Raw genomic sequence first — 17585 nt, 5'->3', positions numbered from 1 at the left:
AGAAAAGTTAGCAGTAAATGTACAAGTCATTATAGCAGATACTCTGCATTTAGTGTCTGTGTGTTAGCATGATTTTTCTCCTGAACCAGATTTTTTGTGCCATTTTGTGGGCCAAGATATAGGTAAAACTCTGTGACTCATAAGGAAGAGGTAAGAGTCAAATTTACCTTCTGATCTTTCCTAGGAGACACTGCTATTGAAAGTGGACAACATTACTGGGAGGTCAAGGCCCAGAAGGATTGTAAATCTTACAGCGTGGGAGTAGCATACAAGACTTTGGGGAAATTTGACCAATTAGGAAAGACAAACACTAGTTGGTGTATCCATGTCAACAACTGGCTACAAAACACATTTGCAGCAAAGCATAATAATAAAGTCAAAGCCTTGGATGTTACAGTTCCTGAAAGAATAGGTGTATTTTGTGATTTTGATGGGGGTAAGTTTACTGATTTTCTCCTAAGTTATTTCGTCATCGTTGCTTGTATTTCAGTACTTTTCGTTAGTAATCATCTCTACAGAATTTCCATTAGTATTGTGGTAAGGGTATTTTGACCTTCTGGGATTTGATCACAAACATAATTTCAGCTCTGTAATTGACTGAAAGGGCACGCGATGTCTGCTTGCAGGCCTGCAAAAGCACTCATCTATAATATACTAAGTAAGTTTGAAAAAGAGATTTTTGCTAATTTTAGTCTTGAGCCTTCAAATTTCTCATGCCCGTTTTAATTCCTCCTTTACCTTGTTTTATTACTTGTTAAGAGTGGTAGAGTCAGATTTTTTGAGTTGGAATAGACCTTAGAAATTACCCAATCCATTTGCCACATAGTATAAAATCCTTATTACATTATATCTGCAAGTAGTTGCCAACTCCTATGCTGGAACTTTTCTGTGTGAAGCTAATTGTCTTAGAAGGCAGCCTGTTTCGCTGTAGGATAACACTTGGTTAGAAGGTTTTTCTTAAATCAACTCACTTTGTCTTCTCAGTAACTTCTGAGACTGTTGCTCTTAAATTTTGACATCTGAAGAAACACAGAATTATGTTCCCTAATTCATACTTACATTGCAGTAAGTCTCCTACATATGAATCTTCAAGTTGTGAACTCTCAAAGATGTGAATGTGCGTTCGCATGTCCAATCATGTAAGTTAGTTCAAGTGTCTAGTGTACATTGTCACGTGTATACGTCCTCTACAAGTGGTTGTGCTTTTGTGTACCCTACTGTACAGTACTATATAGGGTACAGTAGTACGGTATCTTTATTTCAAGCCCAGAATGTCAGGAGGCAAGCCTAAAAGCAGCGGTGATATAGCTGGTACTACTAAGAAGAGCCAAGCGATAAGGTTGGAAACAAAAGTGAAAATAATTGAGAGAGTGGAGCAAGGTGAAAAGATGGTAGACATCGCTCATTCTTATAACACGAATCGTTCAACCATCAGCACAATTCTAAAGAACAAGGACAAGATCGGACATATGAAGTCTGCTGTGCCGAAGATGTCAACAATAATATTGAAGAAGCGTGGAAAAGTGATGGAGGAGATGGAGAAACTTCTCAGTGTGCGGATGCAGGATCAACATCAGCGCTGAGTTCTGCTCAGCTTAATGCTGACTCAAGAGAAAGCTAAAAGCCTTTATGAAGACTTGAAGAAGAAACGTGGCGAAGAACCAGAGGGCACACCTTTTAATGCCAGCCATGGCTGGTTTCATCGCATCGGTTCAAGGCTAGAGCCAACCTTCAAAACGTAAAACTAAGTGGCGAGGCAGCAAGTGCAGATGTCATAGCTGCTCGGGAATTTCCTGAAACGCTTCGAGAAATTATTGATGAAAGCACATATTTACCCAAGCAGGTTTTTAATGTGGATGAGACAGAACTGTACTGGAAGAGGATGCCAGACTGAAGTTACATCAGTAAGGAGGAAAAGGTGATGTCAGGCTATAAAGCAGCAAAGTATAGGCTAACTCTGTTGTTTGGTGGCAATGCTTCCGGCGATATGAAGCTGAAGCCTCTCTTAGTTTTATCACTGAGAGAACCCAAGAACCCTTAAACACACAGCCAAGGGCTCTCTCTTCCTGTTGTGTGGAAGAGTAACCCCAAAGCCTGAGTTACACAGACCATTTTCCAGGACTGGTTTTCCCACCACTTTATCCCGGAGGTAGAGAAATATTGCTTGGCAGAGGACATCCCATTCAACATTCTTTTGCTGCTTCAGAGTGCTCTGGGCCGCTCCCTATTCATGGACAACTTTCAACCCAACCTCAAAGTAGTGCATCTGCCACCAAATACTATGTTGTTCGTCCAACCTATGGACCAGGGAGTTATACCAACTTTTAAGAAATACTATTTACATCACACTTTTCATCAGGCAGTAAAGGCAAGTGACGGATCAGGAACAACCTTGCAGCAATTTTGGAAGGACTGTAACATCTACAAGGTCATAAAAAATACGGACTTTGCTTGGCGTGAGGTTATGGCTGTCACCATGAATGAGGTTTGGAAGAACCTTTGCCCACGGTTTGTTCATGATTTTCGTGGATTTGAGAAGGTGGATGAGGAGTCCAAAGAGGTCTTCAGCAACTTAGTGACCCTCAGCGAATAGCTGGCGCTAGATCTGCAAGAGGATGACTTCAATGAATTCCTTGCTGTGCAACACAAGAAGCTTACTAATGAAGACTTGATTGAACTGGAGGCCCAGAGAAAGGACGACGAGAAAAGAGGAGGAAGAAGTAACCGAAAAACTGAAGAGATTCATGACGCAGGAAATGGCAAGGGGATTTTCTTTATTTGAGGAGGCACTGTTAGTTTTGGAGGCACAGGACCGGAACGTAGAACGGTATACAAAGGTTGCAGCAGAATTCAGAATGCAATCCAATGCTACCGTGTCATCTATAATGAGAAAAAAAGAGCTACTACCCAGACATCACTGGATCGTTTTTGCAAGAGGGTAGATAGAATTAAATCAAGCAAGGAACCAGAACCTCTGCCATCAACCTCAGGCCTGAGTGGAATTGCGGCTTGCCCTCCGTATCCTGTTGCTGACGATCCTTCAGCTCTGTCATCTCCCACCTCCTCTCCCTCTTCCAGTCAGTAACACTTCTTGCCTGTTCACTTGATGCCAGCCCCTGTATGCCAGCTGTTGTATTGTACAACTGTACTTTTCAAGGTACTGTACTGTAAGATTTTAAATGTTTTCTTTACTTTTGTGTTTGTTTTTTATGTATTATTTGTGTGAAAAGTATTATAAACCTGTTACAGTACAGTATTATATAGCCAATTGTGTTAGTTTGGTACCTAGGCTAATTTTGTTGGACTTAGGAACAAATTGGACTTATGAACACGCTCTCAGGATGGAACTCATTCGTATGTAAGGGACTTACTGTATAATCCTTATTTGTTTAAAAACTACTAACATTACTTCTCTTGCCCTGTTTTTCCAGACTGTACATTCCCTATACCATTAACTGTTCCTTTTATAATTTAATTTTTCCAAACCCTTATTATCTCCTGTGGTTGTATGCTATGTCTATATATTTTAAAGATTGGTTCTCAATGTAGAACACACAACTTCTGACCTTCATAGGTTAGTGATTTGGCCGCATAATTTCTAGTAATATGACTTACCAGCACTGTAGATCAATATTGAGCTTGTAGACAGCTAATCCACTAGATCTTTTTCCATGCAGTTCTGTCAGATTATCTTTTTTTCTCTGATATTGTCAGTGTTGGGGTGTTTTTTGTTGTTTATAACTCAAATGAAGAATATTATATTTGTCCTTAAGTTTCATCTTAATAGATTTGGCCAATCTTTCCCTCCTGTTAAGATCATCTAAAAATTAACTTGGTGGGGTTATTTTTTGCAAAATTTCTTTACGTTTTTTGAGTTAGGTATTTGATAAGTATCTTCTCTACTGTCATCTAAATATTTATAAAACTTTTGAGGATGAGGTACTGTTGAACTAGGGAACAAAAGTAATTCCCTAAATACTTCTCTCCAAGTTGACACTTAGAGCTAATAAAACCAAATTTTACCATTTTAGTTAACATTGTGTCCAGATGATTCCATGAGGCATCGACCTGGTTACTCAAACAAAAAAGTAAACAAATTGATTTTGGTTTGATTTATTTTTAGTGATAGTGATGACATGTCAGTTTTGCTGCATCTTTTTTATTTACTCCTTTTGAATCAGATAAATATTTTCCTCAGGATAACTAGTAAATTTATTGGCGTACATTTTTTTTTTCTTTTTCAACTACCAAGATAGCATTTCCTTATCTTCTCTTTTCCCATACTTGGTGGTTCCTTAAAGATAGTAGTAAGAAGTATAATTTTAACCTAGAGCATAGGGTATAGGAAGAAATTGTAATGTAGGATGGGATCAGATTCTGAGGGCCTTGAAAAATAATAATAAGCTAGTCTTTTTTTTAGTAGTTGGTGGGGGGGCTTCTGTTCATTTTAGAAAACTGTAGTCGTATGACTGTAATATAGTTTTAGAAATATTAGAGAGTAAATGGTTGAATGTAGAAGAGACTGCAAACATTGATAGGGGAAGACTTTTCAAGGAGGTGGTCTTTATATATACAGGACCATGTCTGTTTTGTTAAGTATTATGTCCTTATTGCCTGACAAGTGCTTCACATAGTGAGCCCTTAATAAGTATTTGTTGAGTGATTCGTGGTAAGAGGGATCTGAGCAGTGAGGAATCAAGAAGAATGAATTTGATGGTGTGAAAGTAGAATTCATAGGACTTGATAACTAAATATGGATTGGAGGGAGAGACAAAGAAGAACTGAAGATGACTGAGGTTCCATCCAGTGTGATCAACAGGGTGATAGTATCATCAACAGGATAGGGAGCATAGAGTCCTGGGGAAAGATGAGATGCCAGCAGGACAGCCATGTGGCATTATTTAGCTGAAGGTAAATATTAGAAATGGCATCACGAATGGCCAGTGAATATTGCACAGAACAGTTAAGCATTATTGCTCTGCTGTGTACTAACTTTGTGACCATATATAGGTTGCTTGATATTTTGAGGTAATGTGTATAAATTACCCAGTTCTTTAATAGTAGGCATAAATGTTAGTTTCTTTTCTCTTCTTCTCTGTTTAATGGCAGCAGTGGGAGCATTGTAGAGAGAAAGAGCCTGGACAAGCATCTACACTTATTTTTTTTTAATTAACATATGACTATTTTGATAGCATCACTAAGAGTTCCCACTAATAGAAATAGTTGTCCATATTACATGTTGGGTATGGATTTAAGCCCCTTTTGCATATTGTTCTCACTTAATCCTTACAACTATCCTAAAAGGTTAGAATTATTAATCTCATGTAACAGATGAGGAAACTGAGGCTCAGAGAGGTTAAGTGAGAAGCATCTAGAAAGATGGGTTTGAAAGAGCAATGAGGTGATCTGTTTCCTCCCTGGGAGTCTAACCACTGTTGATACCCCTGTTTCTGGCTTTAAGCATCTACATTTAGAATAGGAGAAAAAGAGACAGAAGATATCCTCAGGATTAGGAAACAAACCAAGAGAATAGTCATGAGAGAAGAGTTTGAAGAAGTGATAACAGTTGTGAGGATGCCATCAGGTTGGACAGTTAGGTGGTCAGAAAGAGTGATTTAGTTGCATGATCATTGTTGAAAGATGGACTGTGCGGAGATTTTAAGAATTAACAAAGTTGAAGCGGTGATAACTATACCATGATTTCAGAAACTCAGGTATAAGCATGGCTTCAAGTAGTTAGTAGACAAAGTTTCATAGAGTAAACCTTAAATGGTGATAGGATTTGGGTGGAAAGGCTGATTATATAATAAAAATGAAGAAGAAATAACCATGGCTTTTACTGGGCTAAGGAAGCCATTTGTTAAATAATGATAAAATAAATAGTCTATAGTTGAGTAAGTAGAATAGTGCCAGATTATGCAAGCACTATGGAGATCTTGAAAACCAGGGAAAGAAAACTGGATTTGGGCTTTTTCTTAAGCATGTTTACTACTGATTTGCAAGTGAGAATTACTAAGTCCAGTCCTCATAGTGACAAAAAAATTAATGCCAAAATGTGCATTTGGTTATTACTTTTTATGCATGATTTTATGTTAGACTTAATTAGATATTATTATTTTTTTCAATAATAAATCAGACTTTTTTTTCTCCTTCCTTTTAGGTCAACTTTCTTTCTATGATGCAAACTCAAAACAGTTGTTGTATTCCTTTAAGACAAAATTTACTCAGCCAGTACTACCTGGTTTCATGGTTAGTACGTAATTTATATTTTATTTGGTTTGGCAACTTTAAGGAGAACAATCTATGCTGTATATTTGGGGAAGCACAATACCTTATTTTTTCTTTATATTCCTCTCCCTTTCCCCAGTCCACCTCTCCCAAATCTGTGTTTGTCTGTATATTTTTGGTATATTTTATTGAAATAAGTGTTAAGACACAAAAGTCTGCAAACCATAAGCGTGTAGTTTGATCAATATTCATAGGACCGCACTCATTTTTGTAACCAGCATCTAGGTCAAAAAATGCAGCATTGTGCCCATTTCCAGCCCCTAATGGCCCTCCTCCAAAGTGGTTACTGTCTTGGGTTTTAGTACCATAAATTCATTTGCCTTCTTTTCAACTTTGTATAAATGGAATCATACAGTATCTTTTTGGCTCAATATTATGTTTCTGAGATTTATCCATGTTTTTCTATGTGGTGGTAGTTCACATAGTTTTCTATTGTATGTATATGTATAGTTTTCCATTATATGACTATATCATAATTTATTTACCCATTCTAATTTAGTTGGATACTTGGGTGGTTTCCCATTGGAGACATTTACAAATAGAACTTCTATAAATATTCTTGTTAATGTTTTTTGGTAGATATGTATATGTATTTCCAATGGGTATATAATTAGGATTGAGGTTACTAGATCATATGGTATGTGTGTAACCAACTGTAGTAGAGTTTTCCAAAGACGTTGGTTATACTAATTTACCAGCAGCAGTATATGAGAGTTTGAATTCCTCCACATCTTTATCAACACTTGATACTGTTTTTTTAAAAATTTTTATCCTTCTAATGGGTATGATATATTACATTGTGGTTTTCATGTGCATTTCCTTGGTGATTAGTGCTGTTGAACACCTTTTAATATGTTTATTGACTGTTTGGATATATTCTTTTGTGAAATGCTTGCTCAAGTCTTTTGCCTGTATTTCTGTTGGATTTTCTTCCTCTTTCTTATTGATTGTTTTGGAGTTATTTCTATAGTCTGGGTCTTTTGCCGGATATATGTATTGCAGTTATCTTTTCCACTCTGGCTTTCCTTTCCCCTCTCTTATTGGTGTCTTTTGGTGAACAAAAGTTGTTAATTTTAATGTTGCTCAGTTTATCAGTTTTTTCATTTATGGTTAGCACTTTTTGTGTTCAGTCTAAAAAATTTTTATTCACTCCCAACGTCATGAAAATACTGTGTTTTCTTCTAAAAGCAAAATTTTCCTTATACATTTAGACATAGACTGCATTTACAATACAAGTACAATATAGAAATGATATGTTTGGTATGATGTTAAGGTTGAAATATGTTCTTTAATTCCATATGGATAGCTGCTTATTCCAGGACCATTTACTGAGATCATCCTTTTTCCACTGCAGTACAATCTTTGTAAAATATTAGATGACTATCTATGTGTGGTAGACTGAATATATGTATGTCTATATACACGTGTATAATTTCAGGACTACTCAATTTGAGAAAAAGTCGTGATTCTCCACACAAAATGAAACTTGGTTTTGAATTTATATTTTTATTAAGGAAATATTACTGCTTCTCCTAATTCCTTTATCTGTTGCATTTCCCTATAAGATTAGGCCACTGTGGGGAGTTCTGCAATCCAGTTAAGATCATCATTATTCTGGCTAGAACTTTCCTTAATTTGGGGGCTGCTTCTACAGATCAGGATGGTGTATTTCCATTGCAGACTTGGTGGAATGTTTATATGTGTGTTCTTCGACAATCACCCCCAACTGTAACTCCTAAACTGTAAGGATAAAAGTATTCAGGTTATATGTGGGTTTAAAATACAGTACTTTTAAATCTCACAATTGATAATGATTATTTACCCTAGATACCATAAAGTCATAAAATAAGTTTAAAAGAATGCTAATAACGAAGACTCCTAGATTTCCCTTAAAAAGTAAAAATGATTAGTGAATAAAGTTATTGTTTGTAGTACCATACTTAGGAATATTGGAAAGGTTATTTTCTTTTTAACCTCTGCATATGATTTGTTTTTGGCTGTTTTTCCAAATTGGTCACTCAAGGACAGTATTTTTACCATGTAGAATTCAAAGTTATTTTTCCCCTAAGTCTCAGATATGCTTTTTTTTTTTTTTTTTGCGGTATGTGGGCCTCTCACTGTTGTGGCCTCTCCCGTTGCGGAGCACAGGTTCCGGATGTGCAGGCTTAGCGGCCATGGCTCACGGGCCCAGCCACTCCGCGGCATGTGGGATCTTCCCGGACCGGGGCACGAACCCGTGTCCCCTGCATCAGCAGGCGGACTCTCAACCACTGCGCCACCAGGGAAGCCCTCAGATATGCTTTTTAAAAGGGTAGATTTCATGTTTAATTTGAGTCTATCTCAGGAAAGTAGGTAGTGAGTTTATTCATTGTTTTTTCATTCCAAATGATGAAACTATAATTACATTAGTGAATGTCATGCTTTTTTCATGTGCTTATTTGCCATTTGTATAATTTCTTTGGTGAAGTATCTTAAAATATTTTACTCATTTTTTACAATTGGGTTACTTGTTTTCTTATTATTGAGTTTTAAGATATCTATGTATTCTGGATAAATCCTTTATCAGATAAATGTTTTGCAAATAGTTTCTCCCAGTCTCTGATTTTTTTCCATTTTCTTGACATTTCAAAGAGAAGTTTTTCATTTTGATTAAGTCTAGTTTATCGATTTTTTTTCTTTTATGGCTCATGCTTTGCCCAACTCAAGGCCACAAAGATATTTTCTTTTGTTTTCTCCTTGTAGTTTTATAATTTTAGGTTTTACATTTAGGTCTGGGATCCATTTTGAGTTAACTTTTATATATGGTATAGAGCATGGTTTGAGATCTATTTTTTTTTAACATCTTTATTGGAGTATAATTGCTTTACGATGGTGTGTTAGTTTCTGCTTTATAACAAAGTGAATCAGCTATACATATACATATATCCCCATATCTCCTCCCTCTTGTGTCTCCCTCCCACCCTCCCTATCCATTTTTGCATATGAATGTCCACATGTTCCAGTGCCACTTACTGAAAAAGACTAACCTTTCTCCATTGATTTTCCCTTCCACCTTTGTGATAGATATTTTGAGTAAATATTTTTTAAAATCAAATAATTTTCAATAAAATAGTAGTTTTATAATCAGTTGCTTTTATATTTTTTAATTTATTTTTTATTGAAGTATAGTTGATTTACAATGTTGTATTAATTTCTGCTGTACAGCAAAATGAGTCAGGTATACACATATATACATTCCTTTTTGTTTTGGCCACACAGCTTGCGGGATCTTAGTTCACCAACCAGGAATTGAACCCAGGCCTCGGCAGTGAAAGTGCCGAATCCTAACCATTGGACTGTCAGGGAACTCCCCTATACATTCGTTTTTATATTATTTTCCATTATGGCTTATCCCAGGATACTGAATATAGTTCCCTGTGCTATACAGTAGGATCTTGTTGTTTATCCATTCTATATATAATAGTTTGCATCTACTAACCCAAAACTCCCAGTCCATCCCTCCCCTACCCCCCCCATCCCTCAGACATAAAGAACAGCAACCACAAGTCTGTTCTTTATGTCTGTGAGTCTGTTCCTGTTTCGTAGATAGGTTCATTTGTGCCATATTTTTTTTTTTTTTTTTGGCTATGCCACGTGGCATGCGGGATCTTAGTTCCCCAACCAGGGATCGAAACCGTGCCCCCTGCATTGGAAGCACAGAGTCCTAACCACTGGACCGCCAGGGAAGTCCCATGTTTTTGTATTGTTTTTGTATTGTTTTTGTATTTTAAGAGTTATCATTACCTTCTGTCATTAATATTTTAGAATGTTAATTATATACTTATACATTTCACAGGTCAGGAAATTCTTTGTAACTATGCTGTAGTTACTTAGTAAATATTTAATACTTTAGGATATAGTTGAAGTTGGGAATACTTAAAAAATTTCTAGACTCTCCCTCGATTTATGCTTATGTCTGCTACATAAATGGCAGTTGATGATAGCTTAACTGATTCATATTTTCACATTTTAATTCTCTTGACTGTATTCCAAATAAGTTATAGTTTACTGAATGACAGCTGCTCTGTTCACAAGTGAAGCAGTTTTATGTTTCATAAACTCATTCACATTTATAATAGAATATAGCAAGTGTATCTGGATATTGTCATTTGCATTTTCCTCTGACAACCTTAAAGAATTATAAAAGAGTTCTTATTGTTAAAAAGCTAGGGAAGAAACTCATGGAATTACTCTGTTAACAGAGGGGTGTTAAATTCCTATAGTGTCAGGCCACGCCTCGTTATCAAAATCTAAAGCAGTAATTGGGGTAAAGAAGTTGACTCTTTGTGCACTTCTCTTGGTTGTGAACATTAGCATCAATAATGATAATGTCTTTTGCCTAGATTAATCCAATTTAGTCTCTAAATTTCTACAGCCCTTACTTCCCTTTCTTGTGTGCAGCTCCAGTGGGTTCTGCTATCATAAAGACTTCCTTTGGTCTCTTGGAAAGTCTAAAAGACTTCTTTGGTTCTAGAAGACTCTTGAGTTAGCCTTTCCACTTCCCCTCAGTTCACATACAAAGGTTATCAGTTTGGAATTTGATAATGTTCACTTATGTGGCATTTTGCCTTTCAAATAGAAATATAAGGATCATTTAAGTTTTCATTTGATTTGAAATCTGACTGAAGCTTTGTTTTTGTCCTTTCTTAGGTTTGGTGCGGTGGACTTTCTTTGAATACTGGGATGCAGGTTCCAAGTGCTGTGAGAACACTTCAGAAAAGTGAAAATGGAATGACTGGTTCGGCTAGCAGCCTAAACAATATTACTCAGTAATGCCTATTCAGAATATGTTTACCTTCCCTCACCCCTTCTTGAATGGGTGGCCTTTTCTGTGCAGTTACTAATCACAGAAATTTTTGAGTGGTGGAAATCAGGTTTGCTACATTCTGCTTTAAGGTGTGGAATCTGTTAGCATCAAGCATCTAGTACGAAGCATTCACAGGAACCTGCTGAGCAATATCAGAGAAGCAAGCAGACATCGAGCAAGAAACTGGTGTTTTGAAGAGTAAATGGGAGAAAAAGGCAGTGTTTAAGTAGTTACATAGAAACTCATTTTTGTGTTTCTTGGATTACTTTGGTTCTTCTAATACGTTTAGTTACATATGGTAGCCCTAGGACCTGAGGGAAAAGCATTTAAATCTTGTCTTCTTTCCTCTGTACTTTCTCTTTTTTAATGTCATCACTACCTGTTATTTAGTTCTCACACTGAAGCTTGAAAACTATACAGTCCTCTGTGGTTTTCTAAAAATGGAAATAATTGGGGGTGCTAGAAAGGTTTTCTTACAATAGTTTATTTTTCCCCTTTTATAAACAAGCTGAGGTTTGCTAAATTATCCTCTTTTGTTTATTGACTGGATTGAATATCATTTTCTCTTTTCCAAATATTGTGATATTTCTCTTATGGTTATAACTCAAAAAAGAAAGTGGATAGGAAGTTTCTAGACAAAATAGCTTAAAATCACCCAAATTTCAGTTTTTTACCTGCTGCAAAGGGATATTCTTTATATGTTACCCTGTTTAATCAGACTTTTCTTTCCATCGTTTTGGATGATGGGTAAGATTTTTTAATGCTTTATATTTTCTGATTTTTTGTCTAGTTTAATACTACCTTCAGTAGTTACCTTTGGTAAATTCCCACTTGAATTTGGTAATAACTGATTTTTAACATTTCTAGGAAGATGAAAGTTTATTAAAGCTGTATAGTAAGTAGAGAAAGCTACCTATTCAAGCTTTATCTACGAGGAATAGGTTATAAAGGGAGGTGCCTAAAACTATTCTTTACTGAAGTCATTTAAATCTGCTTTTTAATAAGATGGAATGGTTTAAACAACTGTTTTGAAAAACTACAAATCTCTGACATATTTGGCACATGAGTTTTTCAGATATAACTATTCAGAGGTGGTTTTTCTCTCAATCTTTTTGCTACATGCATTTGCTTTCTAAAGGGTTGTAATTCTTCCAAAAATCAACATAGAGTAATCTTTACCAAACTTAGGGAAAATGTGTTAAACAATGTGTTAAACATGGTTATTGAGAAGAGTATTTATATTTTTAAAGTTGATTAAAATTTGTAACAAGTCCTTTGAGCCAAACTGAAGGTTGTAATTACAGTATTTAAGAATCCATTGAGCATTTTAAAGAGGTCTGGATTTGTATATTCCTTAATTTTTGAAACTTTTACTTTCTCATGTTGACTTTCTTTCGTTCACATTTTAAGTATATTGTGTTGTGACAACCTCCCTAGAAGTGACCATTGCTGCTTATTACATTTGAATTGCTTTCTACAGAAAGCCCTGTGGAATAGGAACAGCTCATTCTCTCTCATAGTTTACTGATAGGGTGTTTTGTTCATTGTAAAACAAATCTAAATAAGGAATTTCATTTGAACTGGGTATTATTTTTTCAGAGGACATTCATATCTATACCATTGTCTCATGACATATTTTAAAGACTATAATGAAGTTTAGAGAATGACATTGTCAGTAGATACCCTTTTGATTCTCCAAATAAATATAATTTTGGTCTTTGTTTCTCCTAGAGATTTTGAAAGAAATTTTTGGATGTCCCTACAGCAGGGTCGTTCTAGGACCTAAGGAAACAGGAAGTTATAATTCTTTTTCGTAGAGTTAAACCTGAAAACAGTAAGTTAGTGGTGGAGCTTTATGTGAACTGCTTTCTGTGAACAGTTACGTATATTTTAACAAAATGACACAGAAAAAGCCAGAAGTTCTTGTATTAAAAACTTTCACTGTTACGTCTATATAATTGTATCCTCTCTTTAATTTTAAGTGCCTTCTTCCTCTAAGCATGCTCTTGCTCCATTCCCCATGCAGTGTCAACTGATATTTAAACCAGAGACCATTATGTTATACTGGTAAGGGGCTTCTACTGCAGGGGCATGAGGAAAAGGAAATATTAATCAGGGGCCTGGAGGAATGCATATTATTCTTCCTGTGCGCGTATCATCATTTGAAACCCTTCATATAAAGTTTTCTAATATTCATTTGGAAAATTCATTTGAAGTAATACTGTTATACCTCAGAATAAGAATCTGAGGTTTTCCTTTTACTGTGCTTCTTCTTAAAAGTCTCTAAAAAAAAAGAACAAAATGTGTGGGGTTTTAGCTTAGTTGATTTACGTTTATTTGTGTTAAGTTAAACTGGAGGAAGTTTGCCACCCTTATTTTCAAACTAGAAAATAGTCTAACTGTAGTGCCTATTTACATAGTCTGAAATTAAAGTAACTATTAACTTGACACACAGTATATAACATTCTCTTTGACATTTGAATTAAAAAATATTGAGATTTTTTTGCGCTCAATTGAAGACATTATGGAAAGTTGGTATACCTTTTCAAATATTCTTTTTTTTTTTTTTTTTTTACTCTTCGTTTTGACAGGTCAAACATGATTGATTTCTGTAAAAGAAATGCATGAGAGGTTGACGGTAATGTATGTTATCACAGGTGTAAAAAAAATTATGTTTTATAAAAAACATACATTTAGTATTGCCTTTCTCTTTTAGCAGTTGAATCCCAAAGCAGTCTTAGTAAACTGGATAAAGAAATGAAGGAATTGCCTTAAGCACTTTAGAAAAAGAATTCTTTTACAATTCATTTTGACTCTTCGGACTGACTGTCACATACATCTTTAACTTTTCTTAAAGATGTATATACCAAGCATTTACTAACTGAATATACATACACATTTAATATACAGTAATTCTTTGAATGTTCCAGGTGTAGGTAAACAAATTGAAAGTATTAAAGGCGTGCCTGTCTGTACATGGCTTTAACTGATGGCACCTGTACCATTTTGACAAACCATGAACTGCTGCTGTACAGCTAGACTTTACCGAATTTGTTCTGCAATCATTTTTTCCCCATGTTTTCATCTAAAGAGACATACTGGCTTGGCTTTATTTGCTCATTTATGAAATTAAGGTGTGTACAGTATCGTGTATAATTTAAATTTTTGAGACTGATCCTTGGTGGTATAAAGAATAAATAATTTGTAATGAAATCTTTTAATTAGGCTAAGATACTCTATTCCATGACTTACCTAGAATGATTAGTTTTTTTATATATACTTTTCCCATAAAATTATTAAGTTACTTAGATAGTGTCTTTTGGAAACATGGGAAAAAATTGGAAAAGGATATATATGGAAAATGATTGTTTCAGAGTATTAATTTTAAAGAGACAGTGTAGACTTCTATAAAATATGTGAATCTAGGCTAAATAAACTACAGACTATATGTAAAAATCATCATGATAATTCTTTTTAAAAAACCCCATATTTGTAAGGTCAGTGTTCATTCATTGGCTAATTCATACAACAAATATTTAAGTGTCTGGGATATGACAGTCATACTTTGTATTTGGATTTCCCAAATTAGTGAAGTGTGATTTTCTGTGCATATAGTAGTTTTGCTGCTTTTGCGTGGTAAGACATAGTTTGCATCTTAAAAACAATGTTTTTGCTAATAAGTCAGAAACTTTAAAAAGTAAATGTTAGAGTTTGTAAAAAAAATTCTAATTAACTGCATATAAAATGGTTCACTTATATGTAGTCACATAAAATGTGTCTGGAGAATTTTCTTCCTTGATTTTATTTTTACACCGGATATATTCTCTTAGGGAAGTGTATGGTCAGCATAAATTTACTCAACATCCAAATAACCATAAAGTTATTTGTTATTTTTAATTTACATTTCATAATGCCAGTACTAGAGCACTTATAAGAGATCATGAATGTTTCCTTAATCATTGCAGAAAGATTATCTCATATTCAGCATAGTTTTAGTTTTGTGTATATCTTACAGTATTCATATTATGCAAATATTTGTGATCTTGATATGTCACATATGATAGCTTTGTTACCTGGAACATTTGATTAATGTAAATACTTTAAGTTTTTTGAGTAATTTGGAGGTTAAGTGGATTATATTTGGTATATGTTTTTGTTGAAAAGATATTGTTGGGTATGCCATATAAAGGTTAGTATTGGCTTATAAATATTCAATAGATATCAGAGATTGTCATAGTACTTTTCTCCCCAGACTACTCACTTATTAAATTAAAACAGTATTTGTTAGTTCTGGGTCAGTATAAGGTCCTGACTTTTGATTTGTAATCATTTGAGCTATGTTAAATTGATATATTTTCTTTCTTTTTTTTTTTTGATATATTTTCTTAATGTTCAATGTAAGTTGGTCCTTGGGAAGGGACATATAGAGGATTTCACAGTATGTAGGACAGCAGGTAGGTGAATGTGTTTGCTTTGGCTTGGAGCTTCTTAAGTTTGGGCCAGTTTTAAAATAAGTCAAATTGTAAGTGATTGGTAAAAGGCATTTTTATTAGTATTGGAACTTTTTGGAGAGTCTAAGGGTTATGAAAATGCTTTTTTTTTTTAAACATTTCCAGTATCTCTAAGGTACCAAAGCATTGAGTCTAATTTACCTTTTAAGGAAGACTCTTTAAAAATCAAATTTATAACTAATTCATACTGTAAGATAATAGTAGCTAAAGTTGGAGTAATTTATATTAAAAACCATTAGTCTGAATTTTCTGGATGTAACAAAAAATATTTTGGCTTAATTTCTTTTAAAGTATTTAAAATGAATCACCTTAGCTCTACCATATACTAGATCTGTTATCTCTACCTAAATCATTCATCATCTTTGGGCTTCCATTGCCTTACATAAAATATTGTAACTTGTTCAGCCTACCTCACAGGGCTGTTGTGAGGAATAAAATGAAATGGAGTGTGTGAAATTGCTTCAACAACAGTAAAATGCTATGTAAATGTAAGGTATTACTTTCAGTTAATAATGGACTTAAGTGTTTGGATACCTCTAGATGCCGTTTACTTTGACAAAGCATGTGTTTAAAGTGGTATCACCAGGACATGAAACATGATTTTTTTTAAAAAGAAGAAAGCCTAATTAAAATATCCTTTAGCATTTTTAGTTTATGCATGACTTGTGGCCTTTTTGTATTTTCTCATCAAGCCTGTTACTCTATTAAGACTTACAGAACTGTAAAAATGTTCCCACAGCATTAAAGTGTGTCAGAGTAGAATAGTAGCATAAATAAATGATTTAAGCTATGTTTCCATCCCGGCATTTGCACTTTCAATTTATGACTGCTCAGTGCCACATGAAAGACTGAATTTGGCCTAAATAATTCTTTCCAAAACAACAGTTTTGGAATGGTTCAGCAGTTTGCTGTCATCAGATAAATGATATAAGGTGAATATGCCCACTTAAAACATTTGACAACTTTTGTTGCATTGTCATTTTTTTAAAACATCATGAGGCATTTCAAAACTGTCAAACTGGATATCATTTAGTATCTCTCCTAACCTACTTGTTTTGCTTTGAATTGGATTAAATGGTTTAGAGGTTGTCTTGATCCACAGATTGTTTGGTGTTTCTATCATCTGGACATGGTTTTGCTATGCAGTTCTGATAATAAAAATTCTAATTCCTCAGGTTTAACCTTTAAGTTAAGGATGACGAACATTAATGGACTACTTATAATTAAGCAGTATGCAGTGCTGCAAACTAGTGTTTTATAATAAGCATTTTGCCTCATTTTCCTTGGAAACAAGACAAAGCTTTTAAAATGTCTTTTTAAACTTTAAAATAGAGTATTCAAAGTGGAGTAACTTGTATGTTGAAATGATTGTATGTTGTGTATAGAATGACCAAGTTAAGTTCTTTAAAAAGCACCTGGAATATCTCATCTAAAAATTAAACTTTTTTTCCTGCTATCTTTTGCTTCAGTGCTTGCATTTTTATCCACTCTCATTAGATATCTACAATGTGCTGTTGAGCATGAGAAGATAAAAGTGTCATAGTACTTTTGACCCCAAAGATTTTTATTTTAGAGTAGTGCTGTTCAACACAATTGTATGCAATGATGGAAGGTTCTGTATCTGGGCTGTCCAACACAGTAGCCACTAGGCATAGGCAGCTGTTGAGCACTTTCCATGTATGTGGCTAGTTCAGCTAAGGAACTAAAATTTTTATTGTAATTTAAATGTAAAGAGCCACATCTTGCTAATAGCTGCTGTTTGGTACAGTGCAGCTATAGATGGAAGATGAGACATGCTATAAGTAACTATAACATAAACCAGGAACTTAGTTTCTGTCTTTGGAGCTTGTCACATCTTGCATTACATTTTGGTAGATGGTAGCTAGGAGAGAACCAGAACCTAAGATTTTTTTAAAATTTATATTCTAACTTGAAACCAG

At 34.7% G+C, this 17585-nt stretch overlaps 1 protein-coding gene across 5 annotated transcripts in view; it reads left to right on the top strand.

Annotated features, from left to right (window-relative positions):
• FSD1L (fibronectin type III and SPRY domain containing 1 like) overlaps positions 1–17101 on the top strand; it is a 70354-nt gene extending 53253 nt beyond the window's left edge. For 4 of the 5 annotated variants that reach the window (XM_067743752.1, XM_067743751.1, XM_067743750.1 and 1 more), the window contains 3 exons: positions 185–436; positions 6161–6249; positions 10978–17101. In XM_067743752.1, coding sequence (XP_067599853.1) covers positions 185–436; positions 6161–6249; positions 10978–11100 — 464 coding nt within the window. In that variant the 3' untranslated portion in view covers positions 11101–17101. The remainder of the gene's footprint in view (positions 1–184; positions 437–6160; positions 6250–10977) is intronic. The other variant, XM_067743753.1, reaches the window with a different exon arrangement.
• Positions 17102–17585: the final 484 nt, after the last annotated feature.

Source organism: Pseudorca crassidens, chromosome 7, assembly GCF_039906515.1.
Source record: "Pseudorca crassidens isolate mPseCra1 chromosome 7, mPseCra1.hap1, whole genome shotgun sequence".
Classification (NCBI taxonomy): Eukaryota; Metazoa; Chordata; class Mammalia; order Artiodactyla; family Delphinidae; genus Pseudorca; species Pseudorca crassidens.
Note: the sequence above shows the minus strand (reverse complement) of the source record. Positions and strands in the feature narration are given on the sequence as shown.